Source organism: Lasiodiplodia theobromae (assembly GCF_012971845.1).
Source record: "Lasiodiplodia theobromae strain AM2As chromosome Unknown scaffold_4, whole genome shotgun sequence".
In the NCBI taxonomy this organism is placed as follows: domain Eukaryota; kingdom Fungi; phylum Ascomycota; class Dothideomycetes; order Botryosphaeriales; family Botryosphaeriaceae; genus Lasiodiplodia; species Lasiodiplodia theobromae.
This window is the reverse complement of record NW_023336530.1, coordinates 219627-243015: the sequence shown is the minus strand read 5'-3', so window position 1 is coordinate 243015 and position 23389 is coordinate 219627. Positions and strand designations below refer to the sequence as shown.

Genomic DNA, 23389 nt, shown 5'->3' with positions numbered 1-23389 from the left:
CTCGCACACCGACTCCTCTTCTCGCCCGACCGACTCATACAACCGTCCTCTATCAGGCCGCCTTAGACGCCACGCCAAGGGAAAAGAAAAGACGGGCAGAAGATGGAGCGGTACATACAACGGTTCCCTGTACATCCCCGCTCCCCCGGGAGCTCAGACCAACAATCGTCCCCGTCGCTTTCCCGGCCACCCATCCCCACATTTGGACGATTCCTACCCCTCTTACAATATTGCGCCTTCCGCCAATCCGCCCTAGGAGGGATCCTCGGCCCAATATCGCTTGCTCACCACCGTTTTCGTCCGTCTTATCTCGCTACGCAAGCGGAGACGTGAGCGGCAGCAGCAGTGGTACGACGGATCGATCATGAGGCTGTTACACACTGAGACCGTATGGTCTCGATTACGATTTTCGGCCTGCCTTACTCATTCACAGAGCAATCGTCCTCGACTAATGCACGGGTACCTTGAGTCATCCACTACGAGTGATAACAGAACGTTCATCTTCGCTTTATCCATCGCGCAACGGGGCAAATTTTGCAGCCGTGGAAATGTTGCAGAGGGGCTTCGTGACAAAAAAAAAACAGTGCAGAAAAAAAAAGGGGGAATACCAGTGGGAACCTGAGATCAACTCCCACAACTTCTCAGCGTGTTACCTACGTTGTTCAAAGTTTACCCCTCTTCGATTTTCGCTTCATATATCTGCCCGGTGTGGCGTTGTGGTGGCGAAACACGCACGAATAGTAAGCCTGTTATAGGAACCCCGTGATTCACCGTATTGATAAATGAGGCGAGATAAGATCTACGCCGATTGGAGTCTCACGATCATGCAATATGGTATTTTACTCCTTTCATGCTTTCCCTTTTTGTTTCCCCCTAACCTATTATTGTTGTGCCACTGAAGAAGTAATAGGCCCGGAAGTGGAAAGGAAATACGAATTAAGATGAAGGAGTCAAAGTAGTCGTTCAGACCAATTTCGCACACCCTTATGGTGCTAATGCGTCTAAATCGTAACAGCTTGGGAGGCGCAGGCGGCGAAACGCCAATCGCGCTGCACGCCTGTCGCTCTCAAGAGCTGTCCACATATGCTAAGTGGCTGAGTCAATCATGCATCGGCCGGAAGAAAAACCGCGCAGGTATAGGTCCCGGCGACACCTTTTACTTCGGAGATGTACCCGGAGGTGACTAGGGGCATTCACGAGTTCGCTTGGCCTTCTTTATCACTTTGAGAAACTGTGATCTGAGAGGGAATCAGAAAGAAACCCCAGAGGCGCTAAAATCCAATCTTGCTTGGCTTCATCAAGGTAGTATACTTTATAGTCAGGGTGGAGAGGCGAAACCGCGGTCCTACCTAGAAAGAGTGTGTCACGAGGATCAAGAAGGAGACCAAGATTTGCGGGGCCATGAGACACAATGAGGATTTGCGCAGCGGTTGTGCCTATCTACCTTGGAGGGTCTCCGTAATAACGCCTTTAGGAAAAGTATCCATTGAAAAAGGGCAATAAACGAGGGGCGCATGGGGTAAAGAATTGAAAATAAGGAAGCACTGGTTGTCTCTAAAGGCGAATGAATCGTACGATCCACTTTTGGCGGGAGTACTTTACCTTTTGGTATAGTAGTGGCAGTACAGTGTCATGTCGTACCAGTCTAAGAAGCCGTGGATACTGCGGAGGCGGCAGAGATACCGTGGATATGACAAATCTTGGCCAAAGATCCAAGAAGCACAAATTTGATATCAAAATTTAGTGGTAGACGACAAAGCGGAGGTTTTACCGGTTCTTGCTGTGACTCTGGTGGCGATATTTCCGTAATCTCTAGCGGCGGGTGTGTGAAAACTCGTCAGGAGTGTGCAAGCATCGGCGATTAGTTGGGACGACTGGTGTGCCGTGCCTTCCGTAGGTGTTTGCTTCTGGTCCCTCGGGAGATCCGCGTATGATCAGGTGCGCACTTTACTTTCGCGTGGTTCGGGGACTTGGACCGGCGCCGGGTGTGGCACCGGCGTTGGCTCGCTTGCAGCCAGCCACCATCACCGCCGGTGTGTTGTTAGTGAGACTAAAAAAACACTAAAAACAGCACACGCCCAAGGCAATAACGCCTCCTCTTCTCGCTTATGGGTTTCTGCCTGGTCACTGACCAAATCTAGGCCTACGGGCGGCGTTCGAGACGGCTGGCTTGAGAATTCAGGATCGCTGACAAGGTCGGGAGCTCCACCATCCGGACAGACGTATCCGCACCTCGGCATGGGCTTGAATCCGGATAGCTTACAGCATCGAACCGTTCCGGTGGTAAAGCTGTGCTGTTAGTGTGACACATCATCTTTAGCTGCCCGAAGGACCATCTCTTCAGCGCGCGGCATCTTCCTAATGCGGAACTCAGCCCGTCCCGCTATCCGTGACTCAATCCATATACATGCCGTCAGAATCACGTACCCCACGGGAAAGCAGGAGTCTGATCACAGAGCTTCACCTCCCTTTCGTGCGTCAACGGACGTAATCCCATCAACGGTAATGGTCGAAGGATAACGCCGCACCACTGCGGAAATGAGTGCGGTATGGCAGTGCGAGAGGCTGTTCTAGCGCTCCGTGGTACGCTATTCCTCGTGTTCGTCCGTAACTCGGTTGTATACACCTCCTTAGGTTGGTGGCGTAATGACAAACCCGCCTCAAGACGCTCTGTGGCTGATAGCACTGGGAGGCTTTGTGCAGCGGGGCCTCCGGACATGGCACGGCACCATGGCTTATGAAGCGCGGAACAGGAGGGAAAGTACTGGCGTATGATCGCGATTATTGAGGAGAAGGCGGTTTGCTGTATGTATGGGGTACAGCCACAGCACACCTGGCCGGCGCTTTCGTTCAAGAGTGATTGATTACTGAACTTGCATATAGTAGTGTGATGGATGACATACCGGTGCTGTTGTGCATGTATAGAGTAAGTGGTGCGGAAGTGTGTGGTGACAGACCCTGCGGGTGCCAGAAGCACGGTGGCTATACCCCGCGACTCACTGACCAAGGATCTGAACAATTCGCGCAGCCGGGCTCTAAACTGGTTGAGGGAAGGCCGGCTGTAAAGAGGTGCTGGGGTAGTGTGTTTTTATTTTGGCGCGCAGTGTGTTGCAAACCTGCGACTGTTGCGCGACCCCTCATTCGTCGTGGAGCTGCTATCAAGTAGATCCGTTCCAGACTTCAAGCAGCTGAAGGGTCCGCAGCCGGCCGTCGATCGAGCTTGTGATCTGCTTCTCTTGACCGGTAGTGTCCCACACGGAGTTGTGTGTCGCACCCATCTCTTGATGCAGTGCGGATCGGCACTGTGGACCCTATAGGACGAGAAAGGCTTGACAAGGCTTCTGCCTCTCAACGAAATCAGTTGGTGCCTCAGGTGTGTGACACAGCTGCTGCGCAAGGGGATAGAGGCACACCCTCGAGCTGGAGTTGTTTCTCAGTAGTGATAGCCCCGCCCCCTGCACCTGCCGCACCCTGTTTCTCCAAGAAGCGACTTCGGACCATCGCTTTAGGCTGTATGTATTCTCAAGCGTCAGGTCCCCGCCTTCATTCCCAAATGGACTCATTGGCTCTTTACCCCCGACCTGTAAAGATGCAGAATCGCTGGTGGAGAAAGGGTGCGGGCGCCAGGGCACCCAAGGTTGGTGTGCCTGCCGAGCCAGCCCTTTGGCGTGCCGATAGGATCAAATCGTCGGGAAGCAGGGACCTTCCCACGTGCGCCCACGTGTAGTTGAGGCAATCCGCGTCACACAAACGTTTTCTCATATCGCATCACATATACCACTCTAAACGCACCGCAATCGTTTTTCGCCAAAAGTGATGTGCGCTGCGAGCAATGTTCCGGCGGAGCAGATCCCATCTATAACGGTCTGCTGGTTATAGGCTGCCGTCGTTTGCCCGCCGGCCCGAGGTAAGACAAAATACGTACGCCGTTCGCGAAGCCAGATCGTAGGCCGTCAGATGGCCTTTTCGCTCTGCTCTTGAATTAGCACACAGATGGCGTCAGCTCTTTAGTCAGCTCACGCAGATCGTGCTTCCTTATCGTCTCTCAGAGCGCGTCGGCAAATGTGGTCAAAGGTATGAACCGGCAGCCACAGCGCACGCTCTTCGGAGGGGGGAGAGCCAAGGCGAGCGGCCCGCCACCGCTACAGTTCTCAGCTTTGAAATGTCGCCAGGAGCCAGTCGACACGTCTTGGGAGCAGGGGTAACCCGGTCATCGTAATCTATTTCCGTCGCGACGAGCCTTGTGGGATCTCTAGGTGGAACGGTGCACTGCATTTCTTCATCAGCACTACAAAGCTTTCAAAAATTTCCGCGAGCACCAGCGGGCTGGGAGCCGGAGCCCAGCGGGCGCGCGAGCTTCCCCGCCGCTATGGTCAGTGATGTAAAGCCGACGAGTACCCCGGCCGCGCAATACAGATCCATTGGCCGCGCATCGCCATCGCATTGAGTCGCGAGATCGAATGGGTCCATTTTCACGATCGAAGGATTTGGAAGGTCTGTGAGAGTGATGCAGTCATGGCCCGGGCGGATAGCGCATGACGCGAGCGGTGGTCGTGCTCTCGTCTAAGTGTGCAAGAATATCGCGCGAAGGAGCCATGGCCAGTTCGCAGGAGCACTAATGTCCGACACATAAAATCCGTGTATAAGCTCCTCTCATCTTGTGAAAGATGTACCTGAAGCAAGCGGTGAAGGGTTTTCTCTTCTGGTTCAAATCAAGCGAGCGGGCAAAGCGTCTGGTGGAAGGTGCCGCGTGATAGGCGTGGAGATTGCCCTCGGTGGACTCTGTAGAGAAGTCCAATCTCGACGGGCATTTTCCGATGCCTTCGTGTTCAGGGAGAAGACGCAAGTCTGTGCAGCCAGGAACAGGCGCTCCGTGCGTGTCCCTATAGATACTCGCGTCGGGTCGGAAGCTGTGCGAAGAACCCGAGCTGATCAGAGGAGATTTCGCGTCATGCGCCATGCAGGATCTGCTGGCCTCAGGCATGGCCACTTATCAGAGCGTCGGGCGGACGGGCGCACATCTCAAACGCCTGCTGCGGAGATCAGAGTCGTGAAACCCACGGCGGGCTGAAGAAGACAAGATGGAGAAGATGGCGATGCGCGAACGGGACTAGCGCGGCGGGCCGAAGAGAAAGCAGGTGCAAGCCTGCCTTGTGACCTTGAGTGCAGCAACACGATGTGATTGTGCGGGGCCTAGGGGTGATCGCCGTGGTGTGAGAGCGGGCGGGCAGCCGGGGCGAGGGTTCCGCCGCCAGCGATCCATGACGCCGCTCCGCCGCAGCAGCGAGAGCAGTGAGGGCGGCGCAGCGCAAAAAGCAACAGGCGCGGCCGGAAGAGTCGAGAAACGTGGTGGCCGTGTCCGCAACGGGGAGGGCGCGGGCCTGGCTCGGTTGGAAGACTGCGGCTGGTGTTGACGCTTCGAGTCATGGCAGGCGAGCTGAGGCTCGAGCTCGCTCTATCGCACGAAAGCTCCCGCGCACGCCCGATGCGGGCTAGACGTCCAGGTTTTGCGGGTGGGTCGCTGTGTGTGATGAAGCTTAGCACTCGTCCCGGGCAGGCGAGGACGTCGCGAGTTCTGGCCGCTAGTGCTATAGGGGAGGAGTACATAGCAGAGGGCATCGCAGGCTGAGAGGGTGCAGGGATCAGCGGGTGCCTGTCCTGTTCGTGGCTGCTGGTGTCAGGATCCGAAAAAAAGGCGGGGCCCGAAGCGAAGCGAGGACGGCCAGGAGATCAACGGCTTGCTGCCCGCCGCGCGTGGCAGCCCGGTGCAGAACGCATCTGTTTCCAGGCATCCAGACGTCTGGCGTCTGGCTGCTGATTCTGCCTGTTTGGCATGCTGCACGCTCGACGCACAACGGAGGCTTATCGATAGGCAGGCATCCGCACAACTCCGCGCCTGTCTACGCCACCGCCGCGACTGGAAACCCGCCAGCCCCCCGGCTGGTGTTGGTGTCGTCCACAAGGCGAAACGCAGCTGGACGTGGCCTAGCGCACGCGGGATAAGACTGTGTGTTAAGACGAGGGATTCCTTGCATTAGCGCCTTTCGGGCCTCTGCACAGTACCCCACGAATCGCGCCTTCGGGTCGACGTCGTGTTTCAGATCAGTCGGCTCTCGTTCCCTTCCGGGAAGATCCTCCAGAGGGCAACGATCGCCCCCGAACCGGTACCTTCGACGAGCCAGGGTTCTCTCTTTTCCATCCCTTGTAATTAGCTGCCAGAACTTAAAGCTCCCGGATCCCATGCGCCATTCCGCAGGGAAGGGTCCACCCGTAACGTCTCGAGTCTCACTACGACGTAGCCTGGTGGATAGCAGACTAACCCGTCACCTACTATGACACACATCGCCAACTGCATCCGGGAGAGCGTGTTGGACAGAAGCCAGATGCATATATCAGACGACTTCTCCGCTCGGAATGTAAGTCTGGACCTTCAGCTCTGTGCTCTTCCACCTCTTGCTAATTGCAATCCCTCCCCAAAGGAGCCTGAGCGTCCCGACAGCCGCACGAGCAACCGACCCCCCAGCCGCTCGCAGTCGACCCGCCGCGGCCAGCCCAGATATCAGCTGTGGCCCTCCAACAGGACTCCTGCCCCCACCAGCCGCTCCAATTTCTCCCCCGAGAAGCAGATGGCACTGTCTATCCAGCGCTCCGCAACCGCCATGGGCGACGCAATCGTCACCAACGACAGCTACGCCGCCCGCAGCAGGCATGGTTCGTTGTCGAGGAGGAGGAAAGTCAGCGTGCCCGAGCTCCAGGCTCCTACACCAATGGCCACCCTCCAGGAAGGTTTGATGGACTCCCGTAAGTGGTTGCTGCCCTTGTCACTCGGGCGCTTGGCTGACACGCTGTAAGCAACCATCCCTGGCAGGCCACCGGCGCCTATCCGTCAACCACCACCATTGAGCCCTGGCCACGAGAGATCCGGAAGCGCTCCCGCAACCCATTGGCGCGCCAATCCGTTTGGTGACGCCATGATTTCTTGCATCACCGGCCCGGCCTTTGTTTCGCCCCAGCAAAAGCCAATCTCCCCCAGCTCCCAGCCAGCAGATTCTGCCAAGCCTGAATTCGAACGTAACCTTCCCGCCGTTAAGCCTCTGTCTCCAATCCTGAGCCCGACGAACATCCCACCCGCCAAGCCGGACCTGAAGGTGGACACGACCGCGAAACATAACGACGACGACGACATCCCCCCGCAGGTTCCTCCCAAGTCGCCCTCCCTGTACAGGAAGAAGTCTTCGCCGGCCATGCGCCAACAAGTTCGGAACGATTCTGCCATGGGATACAGCAACAGCAACGAGCCCCCGACCAACACGACACCCATTACCGGAATCCCTGAGTGTTCGTCTCCAGAGTCGAATGTGCGGGGACGTGACTCCAGCCGTGGGCACGCAAGGAAGAGGTCGGAACAGTCCATCATGGATCGGGGCCGCCCCATTGCCAGATCAGCCCGCGACCGCAGCCGCCAGGCCTCGGCAACCAGCTCATCGGAGAAGGAGGGCGCAGATACCTGGAAACTTCCGAAGGGCATCTCTGTCCGCCAAGCTCCCATCAAGTACGCCCCTGCGGAGAGAGAAAAGCTGCGCTGCAAGGCTGTCGAGCAAGCCGAGAAGTTCGAAGTTCTCTCTTCCAGGGATGTCAACGCTCTTGCAAAGGTGAGTCAGCAAAACTGAGACCAACGCGCTGTCATGCATACTAACAGACGGTCAGGAAATGCGCGCTCTTGACGAACGCTGCGAATACCTGCGCAGGACCTACAAGTCTCTTCGCGCTGGCAGGCAGAAGCTGCACGCACGTATGATTTCCTACTTGAAGAGGAGTGAGACGGTCGTTTTCTCTCGCGAGAGCCTGCTCAAGCAGGAAGAGGCTCTGGTGGAGCTCGACCTCTCCATTGACGACTGGATGGCCAAGATCGAGCAGGCCGAGAACCGCAGGCTTCGGATCCGCCAAAAGCTGCTTGAGCATCTGGCCGCCGCCATGACGCTGCCGCCCACATCACCGGTCAGCGACGCCGCTGAGGCGACTCCGCCCCGGAGCCCGATCAAGGCCGAAGGCGCGGACAGCCCGCACCGCATCGACCGCAAGGACGTCGAGTCAATCCGAATTTACGCGGATGGCCACGTGCTCAATCTCTTCAACGACATTGAGCAGGCCATCGGCAAGATGTGCGAGGCTTGCTGAGCTTAGCCGCGCCATATACGAACATACTCATCCCCTCGAACACGCTACTTACCCTTAATTTCTATTGGACTCGCATTTCTCTGATAGATTGGAGTCTTGTGCAGCCCGAGCGTTGCTTTTCCCTTGCAGTCATTTTTACGCCCCCGTTACGGCCCTAGCAGACATTTCATTCTCATCTTCTCTTTTTGTCATACCAACAACAGATTCTTTATTCGTGGCGATACCCCCGACCGTGTCATTCTGCTCATTAACGGCGCACATGGAGGCGAAATATTCCTTGGTTGTTTGCGGGCGTTGGGCACAGCTTTGGCCCCTTAGACAGGAGTAGTAGACGTTCGAAACATGAATAAGCGATGATTCTCATTCGTCCACTCTGAGCCGAAATCATGATTTGACAAGCGAAGTGGTGATGACCGGTGAAGCAAGCCAGTTCCGTTGCCGCACACGTGGCTCGGAGACACTACCGTAGCGGAAGCAGGTCAGCGGACTATGACGACAGGTCACATTCGAGGCCAAGAATGCAGGCCCCGTGTCAAGGCGTTCGAGGTAGAGTGAAGTGGGGGGGAGTGCGGAAGTCGGGACTCCGCAAGACGTTGTTGGGCCGGGTGGAACAATCGATTGTCCGCGCTCCGCCCGGAGCGTCGCAGGGGCTTAAATCCGGGAATTTTCCTGGCGTCATGGAACTCTGACACCGGAAATTTTCTGCATCATCACAACTGACTGACTTTATGAACCGTCCGGCCGTGAGCTGTGTAGCCGTCTGAGCTTTATTGCCCACTCGTCCTCGCCCGCGCCCTTATCAGCAGCCTTCTTCCCGTCCCTAAATCTCCGATGCCTGGTGAAGATTTCAGTTGGTCCTCCTACAATACAATGCTAATCACTGGAGCTCTCACCGCTGCCGGAGCTATGGGCTGCTGGCGGGCTTCTGGAACTGCGCCCTGCTGCGCCGAACCCGCTTCGATCCTTTTGCTGCGGACGCCACCACTCCTTCAGGGCGACTTGCAGACATGCAGTTGCCTGCTTCGAATCAGAGGTACTATAGGCGCCGCAAGCCATCTCCCAGCGGGAAGTCATCGCCGCGTCTCGGGACGCCACGCTCGACCGAAAGAGTAGGGCAAGTTGGCGCAGCTCAGCAAGCGCACTCCCGAAGCAGTAGCCTTCTCCTTTGCGAGACTTGCATCCCAGACTTTATGATCCTTTTTTTTTTTTCTTTCGCCTCCCGGCGTCGCCGTGAATCGTGGTTCTAGGCCCTCCCGGTGCCGATCAAACGCGTGCCTCCATCGTACCTGTATCATGCTCGTGCTCGTGCAACACAGGAGGGGATCCCTGTGAATTTGCCGACGATACCTGATCCTTCCTCAGGCTCTCGGGCCTATTCGGGGCCGTTGCCATCGCGCTCGTTCTCACAAGATCCAGAGCTTCGCGGGTTGGCAGTGCACCTCGATGCCCTGTCCAAGCTCTCCAAGTCCGATGCGGTCCACATTCTGCCGACGACCATCCTGCAGAATTTTCCCGGTGGACCTTGTCCTTGCTTTTTCCAGATATCAAACTGCTTGAGGGTCCTGAAGACAAATGATTAGTATGTCGCGACCCACATCACGTCAAGGATACTCACGTGACATCCCGAAACCCGGGAAGCCTTAGGGATCGGGACGAACAAGGATCGGGCCCGACGTTTGTGATGACCCTGCCGCGCCGTTTTTCCAACCGGTCAAGGGCCGGCCCGCTCCCCAGCACTGCGGCACACCTCGGTCCCAGCTGTAGCCGCCTGCTTGGTTAAACTCCCAACGACACCATCCCAATCCATGTAAGGATGTACGACATGGCCTCGTCCGAGGCTCGGTTGTTCCTTCCGACGTTGTATGTACATACTTTCGCGTCGAATTGAACGTTTTAACTGTTTCGTCTGCAGTTACACTTTTAACACTCGTGAACCAACATCTACACGTCGTGATCGACGAATATTCTCTCCCTTCCAGGCTTGTCGATTTTTGTCCATTGAAATGAGGGATGAGGTTGCAACTAATGTGTGAAAAAAAAAAAAAAAGAGGGAGAAGAGAGAGGGTGCTTAGCGCTTAGCCAGCCATCCGGACGAAAGGAACCTACCTTACGAACTATGACATAATCTCTAGTTCGCTAATTCGAAGGTGAAAGCACTCGATAACGACAAACGAAGAGAAAGAAAAAGAAAAAAACCTTCCGACCACCTTCCAGCCTTTCTTTCTTTCTTTCAGCTCTAGCATTTACCATCAGCAATAACACATTCAAGAAGGATGAAAGAGATGCTGAAGTCACAGCTTACCAAGTGCCAAGCAATCAGTTATTACGCGTCCCTCTCACGGCGGACGTCCATTGGTCGCCCCTATATTCTACATACACGAAGTCAGAAGAACTAGGCGAGCAATTACAAGAATCCAACAGGACAACCCTATCTCGGGTCGCTCTCGCACGGGACAAACCTCGCTCCGACGCTTCCCGGAGCCGCGCAGGGCCTCCAACCGCACACATGGAAGAACCTCGTACGTGTATATTATCTCCCAGGTCTCGACCCGAACTAGCCACTGCACGCCTTAGGAGACGGCTCGAAGTGGAGAGAAAAAAAAACTCGCAGAGAAGCTTGTGGACTCTTGAAGAGAACAGCTGTTTTTTTTTTTTAATTTAAAAATGAAAAGAACACGGTCCTGCGCTCTTCGGCCCTCGCGTAGGTATCAATGGTTCTAGATGGGCGAATGAAGCTGAACAGCGGCCCTCTAAGCCGCCACCAATCTCTTTCTCGAGTCAGAAATCAGCCAGCTTTGCCACAAGACTCCGGACCTCCTTCCGGAGGTAGAGCACGCCGCAAGGTTCAGCCGCTGCGGGACGTCTTTCTCTATAAGCCACCCTGCCCAAGGCTCCTTCTCTCCGTCTCTGGATCAGGGATGAACCCAACAGCATCGCGAAGAAATCCATCTCGGAGTAGCTAGCTCCGGCCGTCCATTGGTCAGAAGCTCCGCGAGTAACGTCCCGTCAGATCATCCGTAGGTCCCGTTCCCTGTTGTTTGCGGAAGTTACGTATGTCACGGCACCACCATCAGCTGATCGGAGTTTCACTGCGCGGAGAGTCTTCGCTGATAGAAAGCAGCCAAAGCTACTAAAAGGCCTCGATGTTTCACACAAAGGAAAAAATTGGTTGCTTAGTACTTGAGAGGGTATGGTACTAAACATGGTGTGCGTGTCGGGGGGTTCGTTGGTGGAGAGCTCTTCCTCTAAGTACAAGCCTCTGCCTTGCTTGTCCCGCCTCATTCCCATCCATTCCCCCAAGAAACAAAAGAAAAGCGAATGGATCATAGGATTCCTTTCCTCCCCACCTCCTGTTTTTTTGGTAGAGTCGTGAGCGTCGCGATTCTCATTCTCACTTAGTAAGTGCATCGTATGACCATTACCTCCCCCACCAATCCGTGATGCTGACGCCATATAGGCGGGGTGCGCTGGCCTTCTCCACAGCTATCTCGTCGGTTATCGGTCGTCACCTCATTCCTTATAACCCCATTCTCTTCTTCATCCTTCCTCCCCAGGAGAGCTTCTCTCCATCGAATGGTTCGTGGATCCTCACCCGGCGCTCGCTGCCAATGCTGCCGCTGCTGTTGCTGCCTCGAGTATTGGGCCGGCGACCCTTGCTTAGGGTCCCGCTCCGCGACTTTGGCATCGTCGACGCCGGCGAAGCTGTCAGTGCGTGCGGGTTGGGGCTGCTCATGTTCCGCGTGCGCACCGGCGTCAGCGCCGCGCCCGTGTCCTCGTTTACCGTCTTCCATGTCCGCGACTCGATGTCGAAGTAGATGTCACCCCCCTTCGCACCACTACCAACTTGCGGCCGCACGTCCACCGACGGACGCGCATCTGGGACACGACCGACGGAGAGACCTGCCTTCTGCATACCCCGCGCGGCTTGCTGTTGGTGGACTGGCTTGTTCCACGACACCTGACCGCTCGTCTTCTGATTGCGTGAGCTCCATTGGAAGACACGGCGGAAGACGTTGCCGCTTTTCTTCTGGGGCTGGTTGTATCTGTATTGGGCACAAAGCTTGTCAGCACTGACATTGATCGGAAGATAGGGAAATTTTTTGGTGTGGATGGCATACTGTGGCTGATGAGTACCCAGCCGCTGCAGTTCCAGCTCACTGGCTTTCAGGTTCTTCCTCAGCAGAGACTCCGACTGACGCAAACCTTTCAGTTGAATGACAGTCTCATCACGGAGCATGCGGACGCGCTCGACTTCCTTCGCCCACGCGTCAAGTTCATCTTCGCCTTCTGTGGACCGATGCGACGAAGCACGAGATGCGGGACGCCCTTCCTCTGAAAGCAAAGTGGACGTCCTTCTCATTTTGAAAGGAGCGTTGGGAAGTGGTTTTTCCTGGGAGTGCGTCGACTTGTCGTCGCCAGTCCACTCTCTCAGCACCTCAAGGTGAGCGCCCCTCTCCCTTAGCTCCTTCACCACCGTCTGGAACGCCTTCTTCGTCTCGCGGAGGACGCGCAGCTCACACTCGATGGATTCCATACCCTGGGCGAATTCCTCGTTTGCCTGGTTAAGGTCCCCGATCCACTTATCCTTGGAGCGGAGTTCAGCACTGAGGCTGCTCTCCTGGGACCGAAGCTCTTCGATGTCATGATCCTTCCTCTCAATTTCCGAGCTCAGGCTTTTGTTCTCGGCTTGGAGTCTGTGAATTTCTTCTTCAGTCATCGAAAGTTTCTTCTGGTACTTTTCCCGGAGTTCTTCGGCGGCGGACAATTTTGCCTTGGTCTCATCGTCGAGGTTGTCACGCGTCTCGCTGAGAAACGTCTCAAGTTCCTCATTCGCCTTTTTGACGGCCGTCAGTTCTTCTTCGGCAACGGCGATGCGAGCTTCCAGCTTGCCCTCGACACGTCTGGCTTCGATGACAACCGCGCGGAGTGTGGCAACCTCTTCTTCCGCCGCCGAAAGTTTGGCCTGGAGATTAATTTCGTTAGTCTCAGCAACCAAAAGCTTCGTCCTATTCGCGCGGACACTCGCTTCAAGGTTTGCTCTGGACTGGAGGGCCATGCTCAAGTTGGATTCCACGTGGGCTTTGGAGAGTTTCAGGGCACGCACATCACCTCTGAGGCCGTCGTTCGCCTTCTGCGAGACTTCCAACTGCTCCTGCAACTCCGTCCTCGACTTCTCGGCCGTTTCGAGCTTCTTCCTAGTTAGTTGGAGATCGGCGTGCAGGTTTCCTGTCGTGTCCTTCAGATGGGCCAAGTTCGCTTCCAGTTCCTCCTTAGACTTTCTCAGTCTCTCGAGTTCATCGGCAGCTTCCGGATTCTTCTGTTCCTCGATGTCTAGTTGACGCAATGCTTCGCGCAGCTGATTCTGCAGGCTCCGTCGCGACTTGAGGAGCTCGGTTACCTGGTCCTTGAGCTGGGCTTCTTCGAGGTTGCGGCTTTCGATCTTGGCTCGCATGCGCTGGATTTCCTGGCTGAGACGAGACTTGGACTGTTCCAGCTGGTTGACGTCCCACTGAAGGGCGGTGCGAGCCTGAATCTCATTCTGAAGTTTCCGCTCCGTTTCCCTTTTCGACTCCTGGAGCTGTTCCATGTCCGCGTACATGCTGTTTTTGGATGACTCGGCAACTTCGAGCTGTTTCTCGAGGATGGTCATGGCACCGTTAGCAGCCGCGATCTTGGCTTGCAATTCACGGGCGGCATTCTCGTAGAAGGTCACGGTCTGCTGAAGAGCATCGGCACTGTCTTGACCCTGTTTGAGTTCCTGTCGGAGTTTGACGATGTCCGCTTCCTTGCTTGCAAGCTTCTGTTGCAGTTCAGAATGCGACCGATCAGAGATGGAAAGTTTCCTGCGGACGGACGAAAGCTCCTCTTGAAGTGCCAAGCGATCACGCTCCAAGGACTTGAGCTGAAGCTTGCAGCCGGAGAGATCCTCCTCGATATGAGACCAGGATTCTTCCAGCTCGGTGATGCGAGCACGACTGGCCTCGCACTCTTGCTCCAATTCGGCAATCCTGGACTTGTGCTCTTCTAGCTCAGCACGCAAGACTTCCTCGGTCTTGGAAGAGAAGATGAGCTTCTCCTGGGTGGTGAGAAGTTCTTGCTCGAGACGAGCCTTCTCCTCCTCCAGCGTACGGACTTTGGACTCATAATCCTTGACCAGGTGCTCCAGAGAGCTGTTCGACTTCTCCAGGCTGTGTACATGGTTCTGGGACTGCTGATAATCATCTTGCAGGGAAGCTATTCGCGAGCGACATAGCAACAAGGCGTGGTCGGACTCCTTCTTGGCCTTGATCAAGCGCTCATTGGCTGTTCGGATCTCGGTGAGGTCGGCGACAATGTCGGAGGGTCGCCTCGGTCTGGTCTGCGACGTTCGGCTCGAGATCCTGGCTGGCGGCGAGGGCGGAGGCGTAGAGGGCGGCGAGGTCAGCGGTGGTGAAATGGGGCGCTGTCCGGTAGGTACGTAGCTGAGCGGGCGGAGGTTCGATGAGAGGTGTTGCTGCTGTGCTAAACGTTTATGTCGGCATGCGTTAGCAGCCACGCGCAAGAACCATGGGGACAATTGCGGTTCCACACGTACACTGTATAGTAAGCTGAGCAGCCTGTTCCAGATTATGAAGCAGTTCCCGATTCCTTTGCTCATGGCGAGTAAGGGTAGCCTGAAGCTGCGCAATCCGTCCCTCATGCTTGCGGCTGTGTACGTAGTCATGGCGGCGGGAATTGGCCAGGCTGCGGGCAGCCTGGGCAACTTTGGCCTCCTTGACGCTGATACGCACCGCAAGACGGAAGGCAAGCTTGCGCAGCGACGACACGGACTGTTGTGCTTCCTGGGTCGCGGCCTGGGTCGCGCGTAGTTGAGTGCGGATGGTGTCGCGTTGGCCTTTGACCAGCGCCAGATGACTAAGGTCGGACAGCTTTGGCGCGGCGGAAGCTCCACCTTCGCGCGCGATTTCTCGCCGACTTGACGTCGTGGAAGAAGCGGTGTGCTGGCGCGAGGGCGACGGGAACAAACTGAGCGAGCCCGCGGCCGCGGAACTCCCGTGGCTGGCCATGGCGATTACTGGAGTAGGAAAGATCTAGCAAAATTCGGGCAGTTGCGGTGGGTCGGAACTCGGGGGATCGCGGGAATGCGGATGGGGACCAGAAGTGGGAACTTTTGCCTTTCTGGAAGGGGAAGCGGAGGACGCCAGGAACGGGCAGGCCGTCTGGACTTCGTGGAGTCGTACGCGCGCGGCGGGCGTATAAAAGAAGGGCGAACGTGGAGGCGGCTCAGTGGCGCTGGGGTCGAAACAACAACAAGAAAAGATTGGCCGTCGGGGCAGGGCGGGCGGCGCGGCAGGCTATGCTACGACGACGAATCGTGAGTTGCGTGGGCGCAGGCCTGTTCAGCTACGGCTTCGCGGACCATGTCAGGTCTGTTTCTGGCTTGCTCGGCATGGGGCGAGGGAGGGGTGTGCGAGCAGCAGGCCCCAAATGTATACCTCCAACCCCCCGGAGGATCGTTGTGGCTACGACTAAAACCTCAGCCTTGTCCATCCCGGTCGCTCGACGCGAGCTCGCGCGGAGCAGCAAATGTGTGGCCGAAGAAGCAAATAGCAGGAGGTCAGGCCATCGTGGGCAGAGGGCTCGGGTGGCAGCGGGCGGCCCTCGCCGCCCTGTCGGGAGCGCGGCCGGGGGAGACCACAGCCGCGACGACTCAGCGGGCGCGGACGGCTAGACCGGGGCCGTCAGGTTGATTGCTGCGCACTCTGAATGGGTGCCTGTGCCGTTGCGGCCCAGCAGCTCTGGCTCGGCAACGGTCGCTGCCGGCATCGTGGTCGCAGGTGTTTTGGCAGCTTCAAGCGCTTGTGCTTAATGCGGCGCCGCCCGCCTGCCGTTTCCGCGCGCCTCGCATTTTTGGCAGGGGCGGCGGAGCTACGCCCGCCGCCAGCAGTGAAGAAAGCAGCCCAAGTAACCAGCCGCCTCCATCCCTCCGCCTTCATGCTTCCCACCAATTCACGCCTCCAGCCCAGCACCCTTGGCGAGCTCCCCCTAATCCGCCATGCCGTACACACTGTTGTTTCATCCGGGAGGGGTCGTCCACTCTCACGACTCAGCACCCGCGCACTAGCTGCCGTTAGCTGCTCCCGCGCTAGGGCGACTTTCTCCCGCCGTGCCGTCGTGTGCCTGGACGCTCGCGCTCGCCGACGCTGCTGGGCCCCGGGTCGATCAGCGCTCTTCAAGACCGCGATTGCCTCGCATGCGCGGGGCGCGTGGAGAAGAAGAGTGGAGGGCAAAGATAACGACAGCAGCCGGGCACGCAGGTCCTGACCGGTTGGCTGACGGCCGCGAGTAATCCATCTCCCGATCACAGACGACTCTCGCGGAACTTGCGGGTGACGACGCCCCTTCTCGGCTTGCTCATATCCGAATACAGGTCCGGACGGCTGCACCTCTGGTCCTATGGGACGCCTGCCGCAGCCACACGACGCCTTCAAGCACGAAAAAGCAGCATGCCGCTGCCCACGAATCACTACAGCCCGCCCATCGACCCTCTGGGCCCTCCGGATTAAAAAGCAACGTCACCCATGCGGCAGCGTTGCGCAGATGTGGGGGTGATGGTCCCTAGCGAGGCAGGGATTGGGCTGCAGCCCTTGCTTTAACGGCCCTGGTGCTATGCTGCTGTCGTGGGGCGTAGGTAAAATTCCCCGAAAGGTTCGTGCAACGACCGCACCAACCTCACCTCTCCCATCACGCCTGTCTTTTGGTTTCTCCTGCCAGTTGCGCCGGAAACGGACAGCTCGCCGTCTCGCTTTTCTTTTGTCTCGTCTGTAATAGAGGCGCCTTCGCCTCCAGCGGCGCACTCACCGCCACTCGCCTGCCTGTCTTTTTTTTGCTCCTGTCTCAAATTGTCGTCTCCGCTCTCTTGGGCCGCCTGCAATCAGGCCTCTGGGACCCCCGATCTACCTATCCCCTCGCCCAATGCCATATGCCTCCTCCATGGATATTCCATGACGCCGACTCCGTGTTCGGTCATGAAATGAACAGCACTTTGCAGCTCCAACGGTTCATTCTTCAACCGTGGTTCCACCTCTCGTGCTTCAGACTGGAACATGCCGACGATCACTCCGGCCGCGCGCCATGGAGTTGGATGGTGCGCCCGACGACCGATGACGAGTCCCTGGGTCTCCTCCCTTGGTTCCTTTGAATAAGTCATTACGAGTACCGAGTTACAGGACCTCTGTTCGACGTCGTACATGCCCCGCACCCACATGGGCGCATCCACGCGGTTCCATGGCCAGGCACTTCGCGTCCGCTCTCTCTTCGGTTGACAGCATCCCTCTCTTCATGCACGCACACGAGTGCAGACCAGGGACCGTCTATTTTTGGTAGCCCAAAGCTCATATGTGGGGCCCAAGGACACGACAGGTATAGGTAGGCTGTCCAAGTGCTCTGATTTGGTTTCGTGCCACCGTGACCCACAACAATACATCAGGTTGAACAAGATGAGAGGTTGCTCATTTCGTCCATCTGTGCCTCCCCCCGTTTCTTGGTGCACATACCCTCGCTTACGTCGAACGCAGCCATCCCCGGGGAAATTTCTTCAGAATAGTGTATGCTTGGCACTCATTTCTAGTTTCATTCGTGCCTTGGTTCTACCCACTTCTTCCGCTTCTCTACCTGTGTACCTTTGACAGAGATCGCAGAATTTCGGTGTACCACGGTTGCAGACACAAATGATGTCAGTCCAGCGCTATGTGGGCTTTAGCGATGGGCTCGTTGTTGTACGACCTCGGGATCAACTTAAGCGGTTAGCTGCATGTTGCCCTAAAGTCCCATTTCACTTCCAAAATAGTCATCTCTGCAAACGGGCGGTCTCTTTAAGAAATACAGACCTCATACTAAAGTCACAACTTCATGGAAGGAGCTAGAGGTGCCGCATGATCATTTCGCATCTTCTGAGGCGCATGTTCAACAGGGATCGTAGCGCATGACCTGCATCAACCTCAACACCAGTCTGCTGGCGTTGAAAAGCTCGAATTCTTGGTGCAGCCTTCGACACGCATCCTCTTCCTACCTTCTTCAAGACAAAGTCTCACGGCACCGCGGCTCCAGCAGAACCGGAATCTACCATCACTTCAAGTTTCTGGTTCATCGCCACAGAAGAACGATAGAAGCAGATAAACACTACCACCAAGGTGAAGTCGAGAATGTGGTCCCCGATCCTTGTCGTTTGCTCGGTACTGCTGGCGGCTTGTGCGAACCCCATGGAGCAGAGTCATCCTGTGTTCCGACCCTACACAGGTCACAGTAGTCCCAATACAAGAGCCAACTTCACTTTGGACGAACTCTACAGTCTCCAGGTCCGCTTCTGGGACAACTTTGTCTACAACAATACGGCGCAGGCTGCGTCAATCAACTCCTCACTCCTCGCGCCAGACATCCTCGGCCGGGTTGACGCCACGCGTACTTTCGATGGGCAGGAGCTCAACACCGAATATCTCTTCGGACTCTTCGCCAACCTCGCGAACAGCACCAGCTTGACGCTGCTCGGTGTTCCCGTGTCGTATGAGATCATCCACTTCGCGGGCACTCAGGATATCTCGGCGGCGGCGACGATCGTTTTCTTCAAGAGCGCCATCATGGGCACCTTCCCGGTGGAGATTGACAGTTGGATCACCTGGAACGAGCAGGGCCAGATCTGGCAGTACGACGCCACGTACCGGTGGTTCGCGAACCTACTGGACGCCACGATCGAGGCGGTGGCCAGCAAGAGCGGCAGCAATAATTACACGGCGGCCGTGGCATCCCTGACGGACGGGCTGGCGACGGCGATCTGCACCATCGCGCAGCGCCACTGCACGACGCCCGAAACCCGACAGTACGCCGACTTTGGCGAGTGCTACGAGACGCTGGCGCGGGCGAAGCGCTTCGGCAAGGCGTACGAGCTCGGCGGCGACACGCTGCTGTGCCGCATGGTGCACGAGAACATGGTTCACCTGCGGCCGGAGGTGCACTGCCCGCACATTGGACCCACGGGTGGCGGCATGTGCGTTGACGATTTGCAGTACGCGGAGCGCGTCTTGCAGGAGTATTACACACACGCGCCCATGGTGCCGAGCGGATACGAAAGCGGCAATGCGAGCGTGGATGCGTGGTAGAGAAGGAAAGGGGGCGATGACGTTGGCGGCTGACGGGAAACGAAAATGTGGCGGAAAAAGGGTCTGATAAAGTGGGCTCATGTCTTTTTGGTAAATTGATGGCGTGGCGGCAAGTGGGAACGGGTAGGTAGAATGACGATGCAGGTACGAGAATTTGGACAAGAGATCACGGTCAGAGCGGAGTGGAGATGGTCGGCTGGAGAAGACGCAGGTACCGATGGCCGACCCCGGAGAGGGAGTGGATCGTATGCAGTCCTTGAGATGCTCTAACGGGGATGGACAATGGGTATCATCGGCACAATAGTTCGATATAGACAACGGAAGGCGGCAGGTTCCGACAGCCACGTGGGGACCGGGGAAATGGCGTCAGGTGCATATTAGTGAGATTCGAGAGGGTCTGACTATTGACGGTTGGGTGGAGTGACACTTGGGAGAGAAGGACTATGGTGGAGTGATATGGATTTAGCAAACAACGGGCCGGAGGAAGAAAGTGGATCGTGCTCCCGCAGGCAGTTGAAAATCTCCGACGATCCTGGTGCAGACTTTTTCAAGTTGGTGCCTTCCAGCTGCTGGGTGCAGCAGCAAAAGGAATATGGCGCGGGAGATGCATTGTGGAGCTCTCCACAATCCCGAATCCTCCATCCGGGCGTACGGGCCCATATCCCGTGAGCACGAGCAATATGGGACGAAATCGCCCCGGGGGCAATGCAGCGAGAATGACGCGCATGACTGCGGTCGTACGATGCATCTGACTTCTTTCCGCAACCGAAGTGCCGGTTAGCCTTGTTACCCGAGGAGGATTGTGGGCAGCGATGGTTGCGGGGAGCTCTCGCCAGAAACAGAAAATCAGGTAAGCAGCGCTCAGCAAGACTGTTCTCCTCACCTGACGACTTATCAATTTTTCTATTGGCCTCTTGTTCAGCACTCCTCATCGACTTGTCAGCTGCTTGCCGACGTGCCTCGTTCCAGATACACTTTCGACCGCGGCTAGCCTGCCCAATTATACTTATCGACATGCGCGCCAAACGAAGTGACAGGCAGTTGGAGGGAAGGCACGAAGGGAGTTGACGCCGATTAGTTGACGCCGATTGGTCGACGCAGCGATTAACTTTCCCCTTCCAGCAGCGACGAACCTCGTGCACATTTTTCTGACCAGGTTCGACATGGGCACAAGGTTTAGTCACTATCATACCACATTATCGCACATCCCCGTCGACCACGCGGTCCAAACGCCCAACCTACCGAGATATTCGCCGCCGGATACTTTCGGCTTTCTTTGGATGCTGGCCTTATGGATGGGGACCCCGGATTGATGTTGCCTTCGCCCAAGCAACGAGCGATAACGACAAAGCAGAAAAGAAAAGGGTCCTACGATGCAGCCAGCTAACGTCCTGCGCTCGTCGAAGCGCGAGGAGATATTTCTACACCGAGACTAGCATTGCTCACTAACGCCGGGGATCGTCAGGGCTCGAGCAAAAGACAATTCCCCACCCTATCTCGCCCGCCGACTACGTGGCTGTTATTGCATTGCCGCATCGATCTCCCGGCGGGCAGCGGATCGCTGACGCCCTGTGTGACCAGGCCGGCGTCTGCGACTATGTTGTGCGATACGCGGAGATGGGTCGGAATTCGATGGTCGGATATCAGAGCAGGCCGGCCCGGTTGGCGACGGCGGTGAAAGGCTGGCAAGGCGGCCGGTAGAACGGTGGGCACGTTTCACCGTTGGGCTGGGGATGTGGGCCAGAAGGCCACCAGAAGCTTCGAATCGCACCGCGCTTTCCTGGCTGCGCCGGCTCGCCCCGCCCTCCTTTTTGCGTCAGGGACGCGTCGGGCTTTGAGACGACCGAGCCTCAGCAGCCAATGCTGGGCGAACAATGTTTGCGAGCAGCGTGAGTGGAGGTTGGACTGGCCTAGCGCATGAAGGTCGGACCCGCGCTCCGTTGGTTTTTGGCCGGCGCGTCCCTCCTGGTGCACACGGCTCGGATGGCGCGTTTCCCGTCGGCCTCACAGAAATTTCCTGGCTGGACAGCAATGACGCTGGCGGTGACCCTTCTGTCTGACTGATGATGAGCGGCAGGCGCGCACAAGCGCACACGGACACTACTACGCCAACAGAACAGCCGGTGACCGGTCCGTCTCCAAGCGCTGGGCTGCACTCCGGCCATATATTCATCTCGTCCGGTCCGCTGCAATACTACTGTCGTCGGATCCCTGCCTGCTCATCTCTTTTCTTTTGCCTGTCGATTTGAGCGCTCTTCTCCCTTTCTCACGCCATTACCTCAACGACCTGTCGTCTTTTTGACTGAATCCTTGCCAATCAAGCACAAACACCACGCCTCTTTTGCTTTTTCTCACGCTGCACGCACTAGTTGTGTAGCCACCGGATCGGGCAATTCGTCGCTGCGCATGTAGCACAGCCGGAATAAGCAATCACTCACGTTTCTGAAACATCCAATCTGCCTGCAGAGTGTCCCCTGCAGCGTAAGAATTCCTACGACGAGCAGGAACAGGTTCAAGAACCCAGTCCACTCGGAATCGCAGCCGCCGTCCCGTTGCATACCACACGTCAAGCACATTGGTGTGGCTTTTCCCAGGAAGCGACTCGAAACACTACCGCAGCCACCGCGCCTAGCTCCGTATCGACTGACCAGGCGTCGTCGAAAACTCGGCCTCGAACAACACGGCAAAAGGAGTAAACGAACGTAGCACATACGAAGCGGCGATCATGTCACTGCCGTCCGGCGGAGGATACTCGTCCAAGTCGCGCAGCCCGTGGTCCCTGAAATACGACGGCACCAGCAGCAGCAGCGGCAGCGGCAGCAGCAGCAGCTCCTCGCACCACCGTCACGACGGGCCAATGAGCAAGCAGCGCGCCGCGGCGCTTGAGATTGTGGCAGCCTTCAACCGCAACAACATAGAGACGCAGACCATTGCGTCGTTCCGCGCGCCTAACTTCACGCGCGAGGTCTTGCCCGCTAGCCTGAACCAGACGCCGCAGGATGCCGACGGCTTCCAGCGCACGCTAAACATGTACCGTGCCGTCTTCAGGCACTACGCGCTCGACGTGCTCGAGGTCGTGGACGACGTGCCCGGCAGGAAGGTGTGCCTCTGGTTAACGGCCAGGGCAGACACGGTCGGTGGCAAGTACGCGTGCGACATGATTTGGACGCTGACCTTTGACGAGACGGGCACAAAGGTTGTGCTATGGAGGGAATTCTTGGATGCCGCTGCAAGTCCGATGGACTACTTGCCGGAAAACATAGGAGTGTGAGAGGACTGAGGACCCAGAGAAAGACAGATCAGCGAAATGCAGGGGCTGTTTAATTTGGCAAGATGATGTCTTGTAGCATCACGGCATGTCAAAAGGGAAGAGGAGGAAATAGAGCGAATGGGATGCTGCTCTAAGGCAAAGGAAGAGACGTCATGAAGACAAAGAGATGGAGGGATACCAATGTTTATCGAGTGGACTGAAAGATTCGAGGCTGGGCCTTATGACAAAACGATAAGAGGTGGAGATCCGGGGTCAGTGCAGATTCTCATCGTCCACGTTATGTCGGCACGGCCGAAAGGCGAGGTGCTTGCTTTTCCGGAGCCGCACCGTTGTCAAAGACTGGGTCGGCCAGGGGTGTGGGTGGGCTTGTTTGCCACCGCGCTTAGAGGCGTGTATGATGGCGTGCATGGTGTTGAGGGGCTCACCAGAATCCCCATGCGAGTGAGCATGGGCGTGGCCCCAGGTGGATCAACAAGACAGCTTGTATACAACGTCGTGCCAAAGCATATGTGTCGCAACCAAAAGAGAGCATGTTCCGCAGAGAGCGGCGCAAAAAACAGACTCCTCCGTCCGTCTGCGACGCGGGCGTACGGAGTTCTTCATGTTGAGGTCAAGTCCCGGAGTCGTGGAGCTGGGGCTGCCTGTCGCCGTTTTCTGATGGCCGTTGCGGGTCATGCGGTGGAGCTTATGTCCCAGTCTGGCACGTCAGCGGCTCGCCTCGCAGGGAGGGCTGACTCGGCTAGGCTTCGCGCCAAAGGAAGAGGTCGCGGAGCCGCAACAACGGCCGGCTGCATTTGGACACCGC

General features: G+C 56.9%; 4 protein-coding genes across 4 annotated transcripts; 3 read left to right on the top strand and 1 right to left on the bottom strand.

Moving 5' to 3' along the window:
* Positions 1–6332: 6332 nt before the first annotated feature.
* LTHEOB_1487 (uncharacterized protein) lies at positions 6333–8178 on the top strand (the record flags this gene model as incomplete). Its single annotated transcript, XM_035510193.1, has 4 exons — positions 6333–6416; positions 6480–6801; positions 6853–7652; positions 7708–8178. The coding sequence occupies 4 exons, from the start codon at positions 6333–6335 to the stop codon at positions 8176–8178; spliced, it is 1677 nt and encodes a 558-aa protein (XP_035365997.1).
* Positions 8179–11695: 3517 nt separating this feature from the next.
* LTHEOB_1486 (Prefoldin) lies at positions 11696–15224 on the bottom strand (the record flags this gene model as incomplete). Its single annotated transcript, XM_035510192.1, has 2 exons — positions 11696–14679; positions 14753–15224. The coding sequence occupies 2 exons, from the start codon at positions 15222–15224 to the stop codon at positions 11696–11698; spliced, it is 3456 nt and encodes a 1151-aa protein (XP_035365996.1).
* Positions 15225–18362: 3138 nt separating this feature from the next.
* On the top strand, positions 18363–19313 carry LTHEOB_1485 (Secreted protein; the record flags this gene model as incomplete). Its single annotated transcript, XM_035510191.1, has 1 exon — positions 18363–19313. The coding sequence occupies one exon, from the start codon at positions 18363–18365 to the stop codon at positions 19311–19313; it is 951 nt and encodes a 316-aa protein (XP_035365995.1).
* A 2725-nt stretch (positions 19314–22038) lies between these two features.
* Positions 22039–22584, top strand: LTHEOB_1484 (uncharacterized protein; the record flags this gene model as incomplete). The annotated part of the gene is made up of 1 exon (XM_035510190.1): positions 22039–22584. One exon carries the CDS (start codon positions 22039–22041, stop codon positions 22582–22584), a length of 546 nt encoding a protein of 181 aa, XP_035365994.1.
* Positions 22585–23389: the final 805 nt, after the last annotated feature.